The sequence below is a fragment of the Ciona intestinalis genome, chromosome 9, assembly GCF_000224145.3.
Source record: "Ciona intestinalis chromosome 9, KH, whole genome shotgun sequence".
Lineage (NCBI taxonomy): Eukaryota > Metazoa > Chordata > Ascidiacea > Phlebobranchia > Cionidae > Ciona > Ciona intestinalis.
Window position 1 is genome coordinate 1219709 of NC_020174.2, and position 21766 is coordinate 1241474.

General features: G+C 36.2%; 3 protein-coding genes across 3 annotated transcripts in view; all 3 read left to right on the forward strand.

The window, feature by feature from the left end:
- Positions 1-610: 610 nt before the first annotated feature.
- LOC778666 (LIM/homeobox protein Lhx9) lies at positions 611-8515 on the forward strand. Its single transcript, XM_002123997.4, has 6 exons — positions 611-770; positions 1444-1622; positions 3055-3253; positions 3945-4065; positions 7460-7644; positions 7783-8515. Exons 1-6 carry the CDS (start codon positions 669-671, stop codon positions 8203-8205), a joined length of 1209 nt encoding a protein of 402 aa, XP_002124033.1. The 5' UTR covers positions 611-668; the 3' UTR covers positions 8206-8515.
- A 647-nt stretch (positions 8516-9162) lies between these two features.
- LOC100177010 (tyramine receptor Ser-2) lies at positions 9163-15279 on the forward strand. The gene is made up of 9 exons (XM_002128260.1): positions 9163-9694; positions 10592-10919; positions 11260-11354; positions 11680-11839; positions 12387-12527; positions 12817-12943; positions 13213-13352; positions 14088-14244; positions 14728-15279. The coding sequence occupies exons 1-7, from the start codon at positions 9379-9381 to the stop codon at positions 13267-13269; spliced, it is 1224 nt and encodes a 407-aa protein (XP_002128296.1). The 5' UTR covers positions 9163-9378; the 3' UTR covers positions 13270-13352; positions 14088-14244; positions 14728-15279.
- Positions 15280-15715: 436 nt separating this feature from the next.
- LOC100187244 (coiled-coil domain-containing protein 173) overlaps positions 15716-21766 on the forward strand; it is a 7695-nt gene continuing 1644 nt past the window's right edge. Inside the window, exons 1-12 of the mRNA XM_002128399.4 lie at positions 15716-15885; positions 16140-16216; positions 16523-16678; positions 16915-17088; positions 17518-17630; positions 17980-18072; positions 18511-18684; positions 19039-19161; positions 19504-19696; positions 20053-20197; positions 20476-20609; positions 21223-21359. Of these exons, the coding sequence (XP_002128435.1) occupies positions 15807-15885; positions 16140-16216; positions 16523-16678; positions 16915-17088; positions 17518-17630; positions 17980-18072; positions 18511-18684; positions 19039-19161; positions 19504-19696; positions 20053-20197; positions 20476-20609; positions 21223-21359 (1598 nt within the window). The 5' untranslated portion in view covers positions 15716-15806. The remainder of the gene's footprint in view (positions 15886-16139; positions 16217-16522; positions 16679-16914; positions 17089-17517; positions 17631-17979; positions 18073-18510; positions 18685-19038; positions 19162-19503; positions 19697-20052; positions 20198-20475; positions 20610-21222; positions 21360-21766) is intronic.

The window sequence follows — 21766 nt, forward strand, 5'->3', positions numbered from 1 at the left end:
GAGTTTAGCAGGTTTGTGCGCCCAAATTAGGCTTAATAATAAGTATGCGCTGTATAGAAAATATTTGCTATTAACGTATTTTTTAAAAAGGGTTGCAACTTTATTTATAAAATAGTTCTATCTTCATAATACACAAGTATTATTCGTTTTCCGGTAGCAACAAGTCGTAACGTTAGCTCGAACCGGCAGAAATACGAGAGCATTTCATATGGTAATACCAACCTGGCTGTTCCATGGTCATTGCATGGGTTAACCCGCCAGCTTGAATATTTCTAAACGTGCAGTCGGCTCGCCTTTTGTTCTGGATATGTATTCAAGAAATTAGTGGTTTCAGCGTCTTTTCGCCAAGTAATTTTTGCGTTGGAAATAGACTTTAAATTTTTTGGGAATTCGAATTAACTTTTAGATGGATTGATTTAAAATAGAACGCAGGTGAATGAGAAATCGGTGAGGTAACGATTACGAAAATGATTTTCGTTCAGAAATACTTATTAAATCGTATACCTCCAGCTGCGACAGCCATTTTGTAAATCGAGCGTTCACCTGGGGAGCATCGGGGTGCTTCCTACCGGGTACTCGGCATCAAATCCCCGCGTCTGTACCACTCAATGTCTCGATCACAAAACTAATTATATTTTATTCGTAGGGTAAGGCGGTAATAAAGCAAAATGCAAACCGATATCTGCTCAACACAAGTTGATGCAAACAGCCCAGCACTTCTATATACTCCGTTCTTTCCTACTTCTCCCAGCAACTCGTACGAAGGAAAGGTAACATACACAACGTGACAATATCTTACGTATACGCTTATTAAAATACTAAACTACGTTGTGGTGTACGACATATGCATTTCTCATCTTATAAGATGATTCATTTTTTATCGTTCAGTTTGGTAGAAAACAAAGAATATTTACAGAATTATACAATTGTATTCACACTATACTCTAAAAGAGCATTAGTAAATTCACGATTAAGAAATATGGGATATTATGTGCTATAACCTTACCCATCTTACCCCACAGTACTTTATTTATAATGTATTTTACTTTAAATGTATTCGTCACTCATTTCTATAAATATCTTCTTTGTGAAGTGAAACATACTACTGTGTTGTAACATGGGTGTCATATTTCACACAACGTATTAACAGGATATATGTTTCGTCCGTGAGCCCTAGGTTTAACGTTTTGGTGTATTCAGATTTAGATGCGTGCAAATAAAATAAAGCTGACTTTTTATGTTATACAGTGTTTATTCAACTTTGTTGTTATATTTTGTAATTGTATTAAATTTTATATCTGTTATTAAATCTGCTGCTATGATGTATTGAGTTTAAATATGTTACAAAGACCTTTCTATTTCATAAAAAAATAGATTTATCCGTAAACCTAAAAACCCTATTCAATACTTTTATTAATATTAATTTATATAATTATTTTCCAGTTTGTTCAAAAGTGCGCCGGATGCCACCAAGTAATACTGGATCGTTCATATTTATTCGTGGAGGACAGTTACTGGCACATGGGATGTCTCAAATGCTGCGCATGCGCACAACCTCTCGATAATTCCCGAACATGCTTTGTGAAAGACACAAGGGTGTATTGTCGCAACGATTACAAAAGGTTAGGATAAAATTATATTTATTTTGGGCAGTTTTATTACGATCACGACACTCTTGCTGTGAATATAATATTTATAGTACTGTGGGGAAAACGGCACAACATCACATAATATCCGGATAACCTAATCGTGTTTTAAATAATTAACAGCGGTCTATACGGAAGTCATGAGGATACAATGTTGTAAATCTTTGAAGGTTTTTTGTTTATTACCAAATGAGGCGAGTTAACAAAATGAAAATGTGTCCCATCTTTCCCCAGCCTACTTTATGATACGCGTGTCGTCATTTCAAACGATACGCCATCCTCAGTGATGTCAGAAGTTATAATGCGTATATGATATTTACATATTCACTGTCGTGTTTGTATTGAAACTGACTTCGTGTTCTCCCTTTTTTACACGTTTTTTTATACCGAAAACATATTATAGATGCAATATATAAAATTTGTTTATTATAATTTTTATACTATTTCAATTTTTTTTTAAATGAAACATACCGAATGTCAGGTTTTTCGTAAACCTTTTATTTTAAATTCAAGTGAGAAAACACTTATTGCTTTCCTACCTCCAGACACGGCTGTGCATATAAATCATTAATCTTAGATGTTCTTCGAGTATGTTAATTACTACGCGCCCCGCTTTCAGTAGTTCCTTTCGTCTGCTGTGTTTGGTTGATTTAGTACTGTTGGTTTGTAACAAGTTAGCTGTTAGCAAATAATATCTAAATATTCTGATTGTGTTTTAAACAATTAACAACGGTCTATGTGAGTCGTGAGGATACGGCTTAATGTTTCCTTGAATGTTCCTTGTTTTCTACATAGGACGAGAAAAATAGAATGAAAAAGTGTCCCATCTTACCCAACGTGTAGGTATACTTAGATTAGCCAGTTTTGGTGAAAGTTATAGTTTAGTAAATAGAACCAACAGTTTATTTATACCGAAGTGAAGTGATCAAGTGCTACAAAATACGTAACAAACAAAACCAAATACGTAACAATAGCAGATGTATACTTCGCGTAAAATGGCATCATCATCAGTCTCTTATTCAAACGCGAAGTAAAACGCGTACACTTGTTCATTCGTAAGTATGCGGGTGTGTGCTGTATATACGGTTGGTATTAAGTTGAATACTTATCTATATGTATATAGTACAAAAGAAAGTATTTGATATATTTATTTTTTTTAAATCCTGTTAGCGACTGTACAGGCGCGTTTGGTTTTTAGACATATTTTCATTCCATTTTATTATCTCATTTGGAACTAAACAAAGAAAATTCACAGAATTGTCTATCTGCATATGAAAAAATGTTGTTAATTGTGTGAAACGCGATTAGGAAATATGAGATTTAGGTGCTAACGGTATCCCATCTTACCCCACAGGACTATATTTGAAATATAATGTTGTGCATCGTAATAAACTATGAAACTGTTCAGGTTATTCGGATCACAATTATGCACTCACTGCGGTGTGTTTATTGAACCTCACGAACTCGTGATGCGGGTTCACGATCGTGTGTATCACGCCAACTACAAATGCTTTTCATGCTGTTCATGCCAACGACCTTTCACGACGGGCCAGGAATTCGTTGAGGTTGCTCCGAACCTCGTGTGCATGGATTGCTGCGAGAGAGAGGTAACTGTTCAATTTATTTGATATATATTGGCCGGATGTATGGGTTTCGAAACTTTTTGGGCTAATCGGCGTTTTATAATCTTCGAATTGTACGGAAGTGTATTGCTGGTGTAGGTCTGAGAGATAAGGGCCAGAATAGTTGAATTTGTTTCATGTTTAAGTTTACCGATGTAAAATTCGTTTTTTATTTATATATAAAGCAGCATACGAGTGCTAGACAAGTGGGGTAAATACAGTTTGCCAATTAGAATATGGGTTTTAGTGGCGAGTTTTTTCTTGTCTGTTCTAAATGGGATATCAATATACTGTTTTTAAAATATCTGCCTAATTTAGTTACAACTTATGCTAATACACCTGGTATATATGTATGTATGTGCTTTATGTGAGCTTAAAAAATAAATAGAAAAACTGCATTCAAAGCAGGTATTGTATATCGTATGCGTGGTGACTTGTTCAATATATATATATATATATTTTTTTTTTTTTATTCAACGTGGGTGGTATATTCACTGGTGTGCCTTGTGCGCTTTTATATTTCTAAGAATGTACTATGTCGCCATTTAAAACATCTGTAAATTGATACAGAAAAAATCTGCACATGTATTCTGTTCCGACTTTATATGTATGTTTACCATAAATAACCGTTAGTTAAATTTAAACAAACAAATTTAAAATCTTTAATTTTCGACAGTCGTCTTCCGAGTACTTTGACATCAACCTCCACAAACCGGGTAGACCAAAAAAGAGAAAGGCAATCATGACGTCATCACACCTGGATTCGATCGGAGGAATGGCTGTCAATTACGTCACAGGTGGCTTATACGTCATACCTATATTGTTTCCGTCCGGTTTAAGCTGTTTACCTTGTCTAAAAGTCTTGCAAAATTTGTCGATAAATTTGGTTGGAACACCACCTGCTGGTAAGACCTTAAGTCTGTTCGTCATAGACCCCTTTGTTTCGCAACATATGCACCCCGCTGTGCTGTTCAAAACGCAGCAGGGTATTGTTCGTTTGCCGTCAGCATTCTGTGACGTCATTCCGCTCGATAGGGATTTATTTACACACCTTTTCGCGTTGAAAAATAGAGATCAATGACGCGGAAAGCAAAGGTTTCCGTTTCGCTTGGTAAGTGTCACAAACCAACGAAACCCGGGCGATCATTTTTATTTCGGGAAATATTTCATCACCGCGTTTTAACTTTCCGTATCTAAAGTTTACCCGGTGCCATGGCCGGCGCTAAGGCGATGACAGAGACAATCCTTGCTCAAATAGGAGCACGCTTGGCAAATATTAGCTCTACCCAACAGAGCATGGTAGGCTCGTGTCTCCAACTTCAGTCATACGATCTCTTATTATCAGATTATCGCCGTGTAAGACGGGGGTGATCTTTGTCTACAAACAACAAACATAATCGAAATGTTTGCCAAATTACTAAAATTATTGGGCATTTTAGTTAAAGTTGGAAGACAATAGAGTAGCACGTAAATTTACCTACGTAATCTTCCATTTTATCGCTTTTAAAAAATACATTTTTATCGCTTGCAAAAAATGTTTTTATTGCTTGCGATTTTTTTCTGGGTCAAATTAAGTTAAAATAGCAACTCTTGCGGTTAAAATACAGTCTAAAACTAAAAAGCTTTTTAGTGTTTTTTTTTTAATTTAAGACAAACTTACGTTCGCTGTATATATCCATTACCGCTGCAAATCGTCATTTATTTATACCTAAACAGCGTCGGGCTCGTTATTAAGCACGGTTGATTAAAAATAGTCCTTTACTGGTTGAGGTCAGAGTAAAGGGGTGACCGCCCGCGTGAAATGCGTGGGAACGCGCAGCTAAGTAAATGTCCATACATTGTTTGTTTGTTGTAACTCGTCCATTCCCCACAACTCTGAGGTCAACCGATCGACTTGACCAGAGTGGTCAGTGTCTCGTTACTGACTTCTCTAAGACGACATGTCTCCTTGTCTCACAGGCTTGCCACATATTCGAGTGGCTGCAGCCTCCCGCCCGTTCATTTTCTCCAATCCGCTTGTCCCTGTAACCTGCCAATTATTTTTACGGCGCCATTTCTTGAATATCAGCGACAGCTGCTCGTCATGTAGTGATCGGAAACTGCGTCACGCCACCTCCCATACCCAGCAGCCCACCTGTCAATCAAAATTCGATAGCAAAGTATAAATATATATGCAAAAATACAAATGGGAGAATTGTACAGAAAAAAAAACACACTCACAGATAATAAAAATACGTTAAAAAAGCATTTTAAAATGTTTTTATGTTACTTTTTTTTTCGAACCGACCATTTATATACAACTTTTTTTTCGAAAAAAAAGTTGTATATAAATGGTTAAAAAGAATGAATTTTAGTTAAAAGTTGAAGTTTTACAAGAAACCGTACTTCAAGTATTAAACACTTTAAATGTGTTTTTTGACATGCCATCAAAACATTTATGCGACAAACATTTCCTAACGGACGTTCGGTTCTCTGCTGTCCATTTCCCCCACGACCTCCCTGTAAAACACCACTTCCAGTTAAGGTTGTCACTTGTCGGTTTATGACTAAATCCAATCTTACACTCGTCCCCACACCAGCATATGGGATACGCCACTTGAACGCATGAGCACTGTAAAAATACAACCCGTAGAGCTAAAACTATCTGCCAATCAAATGGGAAAGTGCCGGCCGCCATTACTGGTCACACAATTTACTCTACCAACATTGGAATTATTATACTTAACTTTTTAATATTACATCGGTTTTCATTGCTGATAATGAAATGTAATATTTTTTTAAAAAATAGCGAAAAAACAAAGCGCATTATTACTTACTAAGGCATCGTCTTTTATGAGTATAATTCAGTGTATATATTTAAATAAAAAAAGGACCAGAATCAATACTCATATACCTGTACATATGGCTAACTTTGATGCCTTACCGTTTTGCGCCAAAGAACAAAATCAATTAATAAACTAAATGGTTGGCACTTTTTGATTGCGACTTTTTTTATTTTTAAATCTCAGAGATTCTTAAGCAGTAACTGAAACTACTTTTTTAAGCTCTTCCTCGGAAACAGTCAATAAACGCACAATTATAGTCTTCAACTGCCATGTATAGTACTATGGGGGGAGGAGAAGGTGGAACACCTTTAGCACATATACCATCCAAATATCCTGATCAAATTTTAAACAATTAAAAACGGTCCATGTTGGTCGGGTTTATAGTTTTTTGAATGTTTTTTGTTTACTACCATCTGGGACAAGGAAATGGCATTAAAAGGTGCCCCATCTTTCCTCATCCTATACTATATACTATTAAATGTACATGTCTTCGTTTCGTGAGGTCGAAATAAGCCCGCATATATACTTAAATCAGCCATCTCGCAATCATTTTTAAAAACCTGATCACAATTTTAATTGCTTTTAGGTTTCTTTAAATTTAGTTGGCGTATATTATTAAAAACACCCAAATAATTTGTTAACCGGATGAGAAATCGCATGTTGTATAACCCGGGGTTTAATTAATTTAGTATTTCTCAGAAAATGATTGGCGTATTCGTATTTTTATTATAGGCAGAAATAGAAATGTATCGATTTGACTTTCGTACGCAGCCCAATTAAAAATCGCATGACCCTTGTCCGTTTTCGGGTAAAATATAATTGGAACCTGTATACAGGAATGGTGCATTTTATAAAACAATTAAAAATTCGTGTTTTATAGCGCTGTATACCTGTATTTGTTTTCAATTTTCTTGTAAATCGTTTATTTTTTGTAAGATCTCATTGGCTTTGCCTCTCATTGGAGTTATAAGTCTTGTCAGCTACTGTATTCTATACAGTTTATATCAAGCATTCAGTTATGTAGGGTGGGGGAAGATGGACATATTTTCATTTAAACTATATTTGGTAGTAAACAAAGAACTTCAAAGAATTATAAAACCGTATCCTCACGACTCCCATAAACCGTTGTTAATTGTTTAAAACACGGTTAGGATATTTGGATATTATGTGCTAAAGGTGTCCCATCTTCCCCACCATACTATATACGTTTTAACATTAACCTATGAGACACATATTGATTGAATACATGACATCAAAAAAGTAAAAAATTCAAGTATAATGAAACTCGTTGTATTTTCTTCAAATTCCGTGTTCAATCGATCAAATATTCAAAAAGCTCTTTTTCTGACGTCACTCACTTTTTCAGAGGAGATCCGCAGCGACACCGAGCGGATGAATTTTCCGCCCCATAAATCGAAGCGCATGCGCACAAGCTTCAAGCATCACCAACTACGAGCAATGAAAGCTTACTTCCACCAAAATCACAACCCAGATGCGAAGGATTTAAAGCAGTTGGCTCAAGAAACTGGACTGACAAAGAGAGTTTTACAGGTAATGTTATTGCTCTAACGAATATAAGTTTGAAAGATCAGGTCACAGGTTGATAACAACTAAATTATACACTGGAAATATAAAGAACCATTTGCCTGTTTAAACTAGTAAGATGTTAACTATTTACTTTTTCTACAGGTTTGGTTTCAGAATGCTCGAGCAAAGTACCGACGAGGTCGAGCCCAGAACAAAACAACTAACCAGAGTTTCACCAAAGGTAGTGGTAGTGACGTCACGAAGTCTGAAAATGACGTCACCACTCAACAAGATTCCAACTGCTCTGATTCGATAACTTCGAGCATTGGGACTTCCCCGGGCTCGGACGCATACCTTTATGACGTCACAAGTAGCTGTGATGACGTGACAGACACCCGCTCCCCTAATTTCCCCAACACACAACCACCAACGGCGCAAGTGAGCCCTATCTACCCCCAACCCCCTTACTCGGATGCCCAGTATATAGGCTCTATGACATCACTATCCACCATATCAACTACGTCAGCATTGTCATCCACGCTTGAATCGGTCCAGTCAGCTATGACCTCGCCATGCAGTTTATAAATCATATTTATTCACCCTGTGACGTCGATTTTACGTCACAGCAGGGTTGTTCTATGGCATTACTTTGACGTCACAGACACACGATCTTAAAGGGGTTGTTAATTGATCGATGTTACGTCACTGCCTACGTCATCACCACACTGTTCTGTAGCCATGTTCCGTTGTACTTTCGCTATTATTACGTCACAGTGTTTACTATGCCGTCCACGTTCTTGTTTTTATATTTCTATTGTCGTCCAATCTGTCGCACGACACATGACGTCATCACCACCTGTTAAACACGAATAAAAAAACACTGGATGTCGGTAGAGAGCAGTTTGTTTAGAAAACTATTTAAAGACAAATCAGTTGGCATCGTATCCATCCAATGCCATAAGAACCGTAGGTTTTATAACCGTTAGCGACGAGAAGCAACGTACCTTGAGTTTAATATACGAGTAAAATTAATCTACGAAAATATGAGCAAAATAGTTTAAAATGGTAGTTTATGATTTATTTGCTCTTTATAGTTAAATACAGCGGTGGTGGTAGTTTATAACGGGTTATAGGGGTTCGTAAGCTTTATATCTATATATCGTTTCCTCGTTTATTCCTACGTAGATCTAACCAGTTTGTTTACTGTTGATTGTTCTGAATCCCCTCTCCCTGTATTTCTGCTTAACATACAACGCTCTATAATTAGCGCAGTTGCAAAACAAGCGCTGCGCCACAACCTATGCTGTATCACCTTAGAGCGCTTTTCTATGCGCCCGACTACGCCGGAAATGGAAATAAGTCATTGTTGCGCAGTATCCGGTGTGCGCCACTGCGTATAACGCGCGTCTCTTCATTCGATTCTTGCGCCGCTGACATTAACAGCTGTTGCAACTTAATCAGTAATTGTCACTTTGTGTTGTTATCAGGCACAACGGTGTGAGGTCGTGGATTATTAGTGTAGAGTAAGCAGTGCAGTGGAGCCACGGTTAGAGCATTTCAGTTACGTACTGAATGAAGGCAGTAAACAGAAGCAAATCGACTTTTGTAGTAGAGCACAAACAGTTGCTGCGTACTAGAGATGTATGAATCTTAAAATGTAACAACTTGTTTTCAGGATTGGTTTAATAGTTTAAAGTTAGATTATTAGTTTGAATTTTTATCTTGGACTTTTATGAGGTGTAATCGAATCATTGAAGCATGACGACTACGTCATTACCCGATGGGCCAACAGGCGTCGAGGGGAGAGTGTTTGCAATTAAACCTGGCTTGAAGGTAAAAGAAGTCAACGTGTGGGACTTATTTCCATCGTTATATACGAACTCAACATTAAACGGGACTTTACCTACCCCCACCTACCGAACCGTGACCGAGCTTTGCGCCCCCTTCCCCCCTTGTAACCCACTGGGTTGTGGGAATCCCCTCCAAGCACCCATTGATTGTGAGAGTTGCGACCGAACAGCAGTTACGTTGATTTTGTTGGGGATGGCTCTTCTATCTTTGATGATTGTGTTGAGTAAGTTCGTTGGTTACTTGTTTGGATTTCAGTTGGCAACTAATGTTCAAGTAATATATGGTAGGATGGGGGAAGACGGGACACCTTTAGCACATAATATTCAAATAATCAGATCGTGTTTCAAACAATAAACAACGGTCTATAGGGGTCGTGAGGATACGGTTTTATAATTTTGTTTTAATGTTTTAGTTTACTACAAAATGAGGTACGTGAGGGGGGAATGAAAATGTGTCCCATCTTCCCCCACCCTACCATAGTTATGTGGGGTAAGATGGATACCATTAGGACATCGAGTTTTCTAGAGTCGTAAGAACGCGGGTATCTAATTTCGTAACAATTCTTGGTTTACTACTAATCGAGACGATAAAATAAAAATAAGATCATCTTACCTCAAGCCTTTTAATAGGCCTGGATGCACTTTGTTTTAATGTGTTGATTTGGATATTGGGTTAATGTACAGTGTACACCCTATGCTCACTGTCGGGCTACTATAAGTCAAGGAAAGTGGTTGAGCAAATGTTTTTAAATGACTATACATTATGCACTTTGTTCAATAGAGGTTGCATCAGGTTGTATGTAAACGACCTACAAAAGGAAATGGCGTTTCCTCGTGCATATAAATACATCGTGTACATTAAGTCTTTTTGAAACGCTATACGAGTCTGTTGCTGCCTACAAAGCATCGCACTTTGTAGTTATAGCCATCGCGGTAGTTCTAACACTGAATATGAGTCGATTATGACATTGTTATACCATGGGGTTTGCTGAATATATATATAAACACACTCGGTTTTCATCTTAAACCAACTTACTCATTTCGAATCCGATTCAAATAGTTTTACTACAACCTATAATGTTTTATTTCATATCTCGAATCATAACACGTTTTATTGACAGCTAACGTTCTTGTGATCGTGATCATCTTACGCAACAGCACGTTGAGACGTCGACACGGATACATCAAAGTTTCCTTGGCTGTCAGTGATCTTTTGGTTGGTCTGTTCGTTATGCCATCCACGATTTACAACATGGTTACATCACTTTTCTTACCGCTACACCCGGAACTGTTTCGTTGGGAAGCAAACGGAATAAATCCAGACCCGACAGGACTTGCGTCCGTCAAGTTTTTGCAACTCAATTCGTTGGGAAGTGTTTTCTTCGGTACCGTCCTCGTGGTGTCGGTGACGTCATCAATCTATAATTTGCTTCTCCTGAGTCTTGACAGGTCGGTGGTTTGTTGTCTGTAAGTTTATGGATGAAGGAAATTTCATACGTTGCAACACAGGTGTTTCGTCTTATACACCTCCTGCACGTTGACGAGTTACCATTACGTAACTTATTCGGTTGACTATTTTTTTTTAATTTTTATGGGGGAAAGAGGTATAGGGATTTTCGATGTTTTGCTGTATTGCTGGGGGTTTGGACATTCTGTTAGCGACACTAGATTGCAGCATTTGTCGTTTAGAATATAAGTTTTTGTATAACAAGAATATGTTGTACTTTATTCCTGAAAACGATACTTCTATAATTCAAAAACAAATCTATAATTCAATGTTTTAACACAGAGCGTTGGCCATTACTCGTCCCTTGCAACATCGATCTGGTAAATACTTCACCAAACGAAGACTCGGGTTATGCATTGGCGCAGTTTGGGTGCTGGGTAAGTTATACTTCTATAAGCAACATACTTTATAACTATTTTAACAACGATCGTGGTTTATTTGGACCTATAGTATAGCGGTCGTTTTAAACAAATAAACGTAAAACTTCTCAGGTCTTTGTAGTTTTCGGATGTTTAATCTCTTGTAGCTCCTTAGACATTGTAATGGACCAACTCCGGTCTAAATCGCAAGTCCAATGCGTGCCCCGCATTAGTTAAGCCTCGTCCATATGGAAATGAATAACCTAAACCGCGATACACCAGTCCTAAATTAAAGAATAAAACTACATTTAAAATTAAAATCTTTAACACCTTTATTCTTTAGGCATAGGCGTGTCATGTGTACCAGCTTTCCATTCGTCCGAGTTCGGCTACGCTTTGGACCCCACCACATTCTTCTACATGCAAATCAAAGTTTCAGCAGGTTCAGGCACAGATGGAGTGGGCGCAATCGCTCTTTTCTCTTTGCTGGTCATGGGTGTCCCGTAAGTATATTCCGGTAAAAAGTGGAGTGAGAGCAAATAACGTAGGGACAATTTAATAATCCCAAAGTGAAGTTATTTTAAACTTCCGTTCATATAGTTATTGTCCATTATTTTAAGTGAAGATACAGTGCTTATTAATTGAATGTATTTTCCGTATTTATGGTCCACGTTTTTAATGTTTTGGGGTAAAATTTACTTGTTCTTGGTATACCGATATAGTATATATAATTATACTATAGTACTGTGGTGTACGATTGGTTCTGCTAGCACATAATATCTTAGAAACAGACAGATTTTAACAATTAAGAAGTGTTTTGAAGTAGTAATATGTGGGTATTTATTTCTGTAAACGTTTGCTACCAAACAAGAAAAGATATTGAAAACATATCCCATCTTACCCCCACCCTAATATACTTCAAAATATAGAATGTATACTTCTAGCGACATATAGCAAGCAACAACATAACTACTTCCGCATATATGTTTTTATTTCTTGTCCCACGATTGAATGGTCTTATTACATCACATACATCCTGTTACGTCACAGGTACATACTCGTGGTAATTCTAAACATAATTACGATGGTGGTCACTTCGAGACGTTTGGAAGTACGACGACAACTTGGAAGTCAGATTTACAGAACTAACAACAAAAAAGCGGGAAATCATATGAGTGAACCCGCTCAGAGGTATAGAGTACTTTGAGAAAAATGGACACCTTTAGCACATAATATTCAGATATCCTGATCGTGTTTTAAACAATTAACAACGGTCTATGGAAGTCGTGGGGGTACGGTTTTATGAATCTTTAAATGTACTTCGTTTACTGCGAAATGGGGCGAGAAAATAGAACGAAAAGGTGTCCCATCTCTCCCCCCTTTCATATATTTAATAACAGTCAGCGTTCGTAACTTTCCACACATGTAAAGCTATTTCAAACAGTAAAATCAGCTAACTCGTTATACCAATATAACGCAGATTGAAAATGATACTCGACACGTGCCCCGAGATGAGTTACGGCGAAAACACCAAATCCTCGTCAATTGGATTTTCTTTGCCTACCAAGTGGCGACACAACCATTCAAACAATTCTAACGATACTAACGTATGTTGAACTTTTTACAGTTAAGCTGCAAGAACACTATTACCAATTCCTATCCTACGTTTCTATATTAAAATGTGCACCTTTAGTTACTATGTTTATAAGCATATTTCGGTGACATTGCTACAGCAATACAAGTTTATTTCATTTGTTTTTTTTCTTAGTGTGTCGTTTACCGTTATACTTCTCACATTCCGCTTTTGTAAAATATCTTGTAGGTATAAAGTGTATCCAAAGTGATTAAATTTTTTTTATATTTATGCCATTTGTAGGTTCCAGGACGACTGTCTCGCGAAAGGACTCGAAAGCGTTGGCTCAGTTTTTATTAAAGGAAAATTCAACACCAACCCGGTTAAGAAAGTCAACTCTAGAGTTATGAGGATGATAACTACAATGGTGGGAGTTTTCACTGGTGAGTAGTTTATAACGGTATCTTATGATACATCGGCACTGTGGCAAATATAGGTTAGTGCGCCTATCGTAACGAAACCAGAGTTTATGGGTTCAAGACTCGATGCTGCTACAATGTTTGGCGTGTATGTTCTTGGGCTTCCTTACAATGCTTCCTTAAGGATTGTCAAAGCTACCATAACATACATTATGAAAAAAAAAAACAGAACAGCCGTGTTTTATAATTAAGAACGCACTTCTACAACGACGGTTGTTAGATGTAATAGGTGACGATACGGAATTATGGCATATTGACGCCTGTCACCACCATCGTATATATACGAACTTATAACGTAGAACCTGTCACCCATTAACGTAATGTTATACTTCGCCTCGCATGCTGTTTCAACAAAACATCAGCCGAATTGGACAGACAGCATTCAAGTCGTCTGATATTTAATTTTATCCGACCTTTTACGTCAATTCATTATAATTTCGTAATGACGCATCTTCCTGTTTTGCACAGCAGATACTCAATAGCTGACCTTATGTGACGTATATACTTGTATTTATATCATTCAACAATGTAAAGTCGATTACGGACTGTTACCGCAAAATTTATGTCTGTTTTCCGTTAACAAAGAAACGGGTATGAATGCAGATTTAAATGCATTATATTACTCTTCAGACGGGTAAGAGCGTATTACTACAATGTTAATGTCACGTAATTACAATGACCATTATGCATTTCCCACAGTGTGTGTCTGTCCCTACGTCATTGTGACTGGATTAATGTTCAATGGGACATTAAACTGCAACAACAGTGGTCCGTTGTACAACGTAGCAATATACCTTGTTGTCATGAACAGTGCAATGAACTTCTTTATTTACAACTTCTGGTACAAAAACTTCAGGTGAGGTGAATTGAAGGAATTTGCACACAGAAGGATTTTTGTTCACTTATGACTTATGTTATAGTTTGTTGTAACACACATATTCACAGCGTTAAATGTCAATACTTTGCCCCGAAAACATGGGCTTTATAGTCTAGAATACAACAATATATAAATCAATTATTTAGGTATTAAACTTGAACGTAAAACCGCTTATAAAATTTAATTTACCTTTTTCTACCAAGAACTATATGTGGTAGGGTGGGAAGAAGGGAGATGGGACACCTTTTCATTCTATTTTCTGTTCCCATTGAATAGTCAACAAAGAACATTCAAAGAATAATAAATCCGTATCCTTACGATATAGACCGTATATAGTTAATTGTTTCTAAAACACGATCAGCATATTATTATATGCTAAAGGTGACCCGTGCTACCTCACCCTACTGCACAAGCTTATTTTCCAAGCCTATACAATGTTGTAACAAGAATAAAAATTTGCAGGCAGCAATTTCGGGCTGTGTTCCAAACAACAGCAGAGCGCAGACGAAATGCAGGGAAAGCCAGTGTGGCAGCAACTTCCGCTTCTCGCTCCCGAACTTCAACCGGTAACTGGTCATCGTTGGCCAAAGGATCAGCTACGCGTTCTGTGGAATATAAAGGTGGTGTCACGTCCTTCCTCCAACCTGCGCCTGTGTCCAACCAAAAGTTACCAGAATAGACAAGTTATAAATTGGCAATAAGTCTTCGCGCAGCATGTTTTGAACAATTCGCAAGCATAAGTGTCGTTTCGTTGTTTATGTTTGAGCCCTTAAAACAAGTTATACGTGTGTGAAATTACGTTTTCTCTAAACTTTTTTCTATAGACGTCAACATACAAGCGAATATAAGTCATTTTCACCGACTTCCACGTTTCTATCTTCTTTCCCAGCAATCGTCATTATACCGCCATCCTTATCTTTACGCAGTGCAATAACATTGCCAGTTTAAGTTTATGAGACTTTGTAGAAGTGTTGGGACTTTTTGTTGGTGAAATAAACTGCGGTACGACTGTCATGTTTTGTGTTATCTCCGGGTTCCGAAATCTCAAAACAGCCCACAAAGCCTAGGTTTAATTGCAGCTCTTTATAACAAAACCAATAAAATTCAGACTTAGACGATAGATACTCTAATGCTTATAGAATATAACTGTTTAGTTCAGTTTATTGTGTTTTATTGAATTGTGTTGTTGGGTTTCTCCTTTTTTAATGCCACCCCGAACTAGAGTATATTGCTTTATTAAGCAAAAATGGTAGAACATTTCTATGTTGATCATAAGGATACGGTTGAGTGATCGTTGTCATAACTACGCAATAAGCTAAATATTTTTTAATACAAGGACGAATCAAGAATATATATTTTGTAAACGATGTAGTACATAGAAGTCGATCTAATTAATTACTGTTTAAATTAGAAACTATTAATTAAGTTTATAATGTCGCTGGTTGCTTAGATTCGATATACGGTCTGTAAATTAGTTGGCAAATTAGGCAAATTATTTAATTTACATTGCATTGACCGCAATTTGCTAGCTGGTAACAGCCATGGCAACAGTCCAGCATGCAAACTTCATTCAATATGGACGGCGTACAGGTTTACCTAAATCAGCTCCAACTAAAAGAAGTAAGATTGTAAAGTGAAATTCACTCTTTTCTAAAATTTGTTTTGCTATTTGTTTTTTTATGATGTAAGAGATGTTTTAGTGGTGTTGGTGGAAGATGATTTTAGTTTCAACCAAAACGTTTAAAATGAAAACAATTATATAGTAAACGTGGGCTGTAATGTTGGTACTGCAACCTACCAGAACTGTTTCTTTTTTTGTTTCATTATACATAGTATTATATTCTAGCAATTTTAAAGCCAATGTACCATTGTAGGTGGTTCAGCAAGTTCTGCACAAAACCAGGAACTCACAGTCGGTGTAAAGTTGGCTGATGGGACAGACTTACGACAGGTTTGAAGCATTGTTAAAATAAAGTTTTTCATAAATGCAATTATATAATATAAACAACTTTTCCATAATCTGTAAGTTCTATTTAAAACATTCTTTTCTAGTTTTACTTGTTTATACATTTACTTTGAATAGTTATTTTACCATCTAAGCATCAACACTTCTGCAGACTATTATACTGTAGAATCTGCAGCAACCCAATGTAATATTTTCCTCAAACTAACTCTTTCACTTCTTAATAATTTGCTTTTGTTTTTTGGGGTAATAGTCACATATTACATTTCTGTTTAACACTGTGTACTGTTTAAGGTAAAAGTTCTGCCAAGAAGGGAATGGAATCGAATCCAGGAAAGTCTTCACTCAAATGCGATGGAGATTGAAAGAATCAAGGAGGCACGAGCTAACAGGGAAGCACTTCATGCACAATCTAAAGAAATTGTTCAAAACTGGTCAAACACAATCGTTGTAAGTTTATTTTAATCATTATATAATAGGTTGGGGTAGGATGGTCCATGTTTTAATTTTATTTTCGTCTATTTTGGTAATAAACAAAGAACATTTACAAAAATATTTTCTCTTATTTTCATGACGTAAAAGGTAGTTTTGTTTAAACATTGTTCAAATATAGTGTGAAGAATTTGACTAACTAAAATGTCTTTTAAATTTTATAAAATAATTAATTGACAATCCATACAACACAGGGGCAGCGACAGAAGAAGTTACAAGCTCGTAAACTTCGTGAGGAGAAAGAAGAAGAAGGAAGAGTGAAGTTGGATATCGAGGAAGCAAAATATCAAGCAGAGAAACGAAAACAAGCAATCGATAAAGCGAAGACAATCCAATATTTCCAGACAGACCGAATCAAGTCATTTCATGTAATGTGTTTGTTGTTTATTCTTAATAGTTTTCAAAAACATGTATTTATGTATAAGAATAGGTAATGAGTGTTTATGTACTGTTTATTGAGGTTAAAACAATACCATGTGATGTATCTGTTGTTTTCAAAACTAAATATCTTAGGTTTAAAGTATGCATTGTTATGTCTGTTTGTTGTTGAGCTCTCTTTTATGCTGGTTCTAAGGTTTCTCAGCCCTTTTAGTTAGTCTCATATTAACTGCATTTTTTATATCACTGTAATATATAAATATATATTTTTATTTGTAAGTTATGTGACTATTTTAGTATAGTATCAAGTTTTCTCAGCCATTTTGCATGCGCCTATACATTAATAGCTTGGGGTGAACTGAACTATCCACACCATGTGTATGTATAATAATAATACTAAAGCCGTTTCATCCTCACAGGGCGCATTATTACTCACTGAAGTTCTTAAGGAGAGAGACGCCCAAGTTGAATTGAAGAAACAAAAGGAAGCCCAAAGTCATGGGAAAGACCACGAGCTATTAAAGCATTACAGGTGGCTAGTTTGTCTTTTACTTTTTACATCTTACAACTTTATGAAATTAAAACCTCTAATGCTGTCTGCCATACATCATACAAGTTGTATACTGTTGGTGAAAAAAAAAAGAAAAACTTGAAAAAAGGGTGAAAAAGAAGAAATACTAAAAAATACTTGTATAATTTTAACCAAGCTGTGTAATTCAAACCCCTTTATAGTTTAACAACTGATGGTAGGTACAAGTTTTCAAACCACTATTTTCATAACCACAATGTTGCAATGTTCCTAAAAAGGGTAATTTTTGGTGTTTTGATGCTTTTTGTTGTTTGTGATTGTGATGTCACTATTTTGTCTTGTTTCATCATAGAGCTGAGTATGAACGAGGAATACTTGAAGATCAACATAAAGCATCAAAGAGATATCAAGAAAGACAAAAAGTTGCCGAGTACCAAGCCATGCAGTAAGTTGATTATAAAATACATGTATTGTTGTATTTGTAGGGAAAGACATATAATTATGTAACTGTATTATAGTATTTAAAACATTTCTTTCTTAGGCTAATGTTTAAATCTGTTTGTCAAATTTCAGTTCCCCAGTTTGCTGATTTTTTTTAATGGTGCTTTATTTAATTTTTATGTAGATACAGTTTAAATATCAATACATCTAACTTTAAATGTAGTGATAAGCTAACATTCTTGTTTTATTAACTTGACTTTGTAATGTGTTGGCCTGTCTTCTCTGCCACTAAGTTTGTAGTCTGAGATGAAAGCAATATTTTTTCACAATAACAAGAAAATATTTCTTACAATAATGAGAAAAAAATATTTTTTTACAGTAACAGGATTTTTTTAACATCACAGTATTTTCATTGCCGAATATAATTATGCTTGCATTGTAGGATAAAGGAACACGTGAAGCAGCAAGATCAAGAAGCGCTGGAGGACAAAAAGGAAGGAGAAGAGGTTCGTAAACTCGCTCGTCTTCATGAGTGGGAGCAGAAGAAGTTGGAGCAAGTCCGGAGGCAAGAGAAGATGTTGGTGATGCAGAGTCATAAGGAGCATGAGCAAAATAAGTAAGACAAATAATAAACAAGTTTCTTTGCAATGTTGTTTTATGCTATTTATCTTTTGCACTTTTCCTTCATGTTAACGTGTTACACGTACCTGCACTTATTTGTTGTTGCATTTGTATATTTTTATGTTGTCTTTTGTTAAAATCATTTGTTTGTGTGTTTTTCATTTTTTTCATACATTCTCTTCATATATTTGTGTGTTGTCTACAATATGTATCCATGTTTTGTATATTTTGTGGTTTATGGCTGTCATATATTTGTATGTTGTGTGTTTTACACATTTACTTCTATACAACCGCTAGATACTTCTAAGTTATAAACATTCGCTTATTTAAACACGTCTCTTCCCCACAGAGCAGCAATTCGAGCACTCGAAGAACAACAGGAAGAGGAAGAAAATGAGGAAATTCGACTTTTCGCTGCAGCTAAGAAGAAAATGCTCAGACTTCGAAAGCAGAAAGAAGCCGAGTTATTTAAGTAGGTTCAAAAATTAATTAATTTATGTTCCGTTATACTTTGTTTTAAATATGATTTTTTTAAATGTTTGTTTGGAAACAACGGTATTTTAAGATATTGGTGGATTTATAAGCAAAGCTGTTACCAATAGAGTGTTCATAGTTTAAAATTATCAAGCATAAAATATCCAAAACTGTTGTTTGGCATTTTTCATGATTTAACAACGCATTGAACTAACTCATTAACTATCCAACTATACAATAGTTGTTTTATTAAAATACATGCATTTTTAAGTTGACTTGTTTTGATATTTTGAATATTTCTGTTGACCCCAATGATACAAATAAAGTTTACGTTACCCAGAGAGGTCCAGGACCACAAGAATAAGATGACCAACCTTCTTGCTGCTCAACTCAAGCAAAAGGTTGATGATGAAGATAGTAGGATCATCAAGGCAACAAAAGAGAAGGAAGAAAAACTGGCAAAAGAGAGAGATGAGAAGCAACAAAAACTGAAAAAGGCATTGAAGTCCATTGCTGAACACAGGGATGAACAGGTAGTTCTTAAGAACGAATTCTTTTCAAGATATGACTTATCACTGTTCTCCAAAGCGAAATTTAAATCAACAATTGTATATTTATATATAACATGTTGTTACAAAGCAAAAGTTTAGTTTAAAACTTGTTCCCCACCTAATTAACATTCAGATATTATTATTGTTGGTACCATTGTTATCCATGAACGATTCTTCACTTTTTATTTTTTGTTTAAATTTATACAATTTACAATAACAAAAAATATTATAAATCGCTTTTCTTATTTTAAACTAGAAAACTTTAAATTGTGCAAATATGCAACAATATGCAACACCAAAACCCGAACTGTTATCAATCAAACAAACTTTTTCCCCAGTTAACATTAAAAGAACGTCAAGAAAAGATGGAGAGAAGAAAAGCTCTTGAGCAACTCGCTGTGAAGGTTGAAGCCGACCGTGTGTTCAATCAGAAGCAGTATGAGAAAGCTGTGGCCACCAAGGAACATAAGAAACAGTTACAAGGTAGGCAAAGGTTACAAAAACATCAAAAATGAAAAAAGTTCTCTAAAACGAATCACCAACAAAGTTACATTATATAGATATGTGGTATTCAAAAGCAGACACAAGATGTATGAAAACCACTGTCGTTGCTCTGTCGCGTGAGGATAAATAAAGATCATTTATTCATTTATTTTTGCCCTCTCATGCTAGGATAATAAAAGAACATTCAATAATTTATCTTTGCCCTGCCTTGAGAGAATAAATAAGTTACATCTATTTATTCATACATGTTCTTTCAGCATTTCACATGGCTCAAATTAACGACCGAGCTGAGAAAGAGCGACAAAACAGGGAAGAAGAACTTCATCACGATGAACAACTGGTTAATCTACTTTCTATTGAAGAGGAACAATTCCAGGAATATGCAAATAAGGTGATTAATAAGGATGGGGTTTTAGTTCAAGACTTCCACGAGACTTAGTGCATGACGAGAAGGTTGTGGACGGGTTTGGTTGAACTGTGTTGTTCATGGAGTTTGGGAGGGGCACCCGTCACATGAAAGACTTAAATGTTTTTTTTGGTGTTGGGGTAATGGTCCAAATCTGGCCTAAATCCCAGGTCCGTGACAAGTACCCACAAAGAATAGAATAAAATAGAAGATGGTGATTCTTAATGAAATACACCTTGTGATTATGCACTTGTTACAGTGTGTTTAATTAATATGTCTCTTGTTTTGGTGGGGGAACAGATAAATCAACATTTCATGTAAGAGGTCTTACTCAGTGTTCACTAATGAGTTTTTAAATTTGTTAGTCATGCAGAAAATAAACAATCCACAAAGTAACGTACTTGCTTATTCGTAAGCGGGCTTTCAGTATATAAAACAGAACACCCATGTTATAACGACTTTCGTTTTTTCGCCATGAGTGGATAAAGCAAGTTATATACATACATATATATATTCAAGAGAGCAGCCCCTACAATAGTTTGCATATTCTAGGTTGATATACAAAATAAGCATCTTCATCAAATAAATGTTTTCCTAGGTTATTTCAGCCGCTAAGAAGAAGGGACAAAACCCCTACCCCCTTACCAAAGCTGCACAAGCTGGTGCTGGAGGTGGAAGAGGGCCAACATTTGATGGGAAAGGTGGATTGCGGCCAAGTTACATGACGGCCGATGGGTAAGTGGTATACTGTGTACAGTTTGCTGGATAGTAGGGTGGGTTAAAGTGGGACATGTTTTCTATCGTTTTTCCTGTCCTATTGCGTAGTTAACAAAACATATGTACATAATTAAATTACTGTAACCCCGCAAGCACTGTTTATAGTTAAAAACACAATCAAGAAATATAAAATATAAGTACAAAGGGTATCTTACCCCACAGTATTATGTACAGTGTACATGGTTACAGTTAGATGTCAGGATAAACATATAATAAATGAATGACACATACACCCACAATGGTAGCAGCATGTCCGGCGCGGTGGCGTAGTAGTTAGCGCGCCTGCCTGTAACCATTAGGTAATGGGTTCAAGGCTCGTCGCTGCTACCATTGTGGGCGTATGTGTCCTTGGGCAAGACACTTAA

What these genes read in the sequence shown, in the direction of transcription:
- LOC778666 (XM_002123997.4), top strand. Translation starts at nt 669, where the DNA reads ATGCAAACCGATATCTGCTCAACACAAGTTGATGCAAACAGCCCAGCA. An exon ending in TGTCGCAACGATTACAAAAG is followed by an intron (nt 1,623 to 3,054) that starts GTTAGGATAAAA and finishes GAAACTGTTCAG; the next exon opens with GTTATTCGGATCACAATTAT. An exon ending in TGGATTGCTGCGAGAGAGAG is followed by an intron (nt 3,254 to 3,944) that starts GTAACTGTTCAA and finishes AATTTTCGACAG; the next exon opens with TCGTCTTCCGAGTACTTTGA.
- LOC100177010 (XM_002128260.1), top strand. Translation starts at nt 9,379, where the DNA reads ATGACGACTACGTCATTACCCGATGGGCCAACAGGCGTCGAGGGGAGA. An exon ending in TGGCGCAGTTTGGGTGCTGG is followed by an intron (nt 11,355 to 11,679) that starts GTAAGTTATACT and finishes TTTATTCTTTAG; the next exon opens with GCATAGGCGTGTCATGTGTA. An exon ending in TTGCTGGTCATGGGTGTCCC is followed by an intron (nt 11,840 to 12,386) that starts GTAAGTATATTC and finishes GTTACGTCACAG; the next exon opens with GTACATACTCGTGGTAATTC.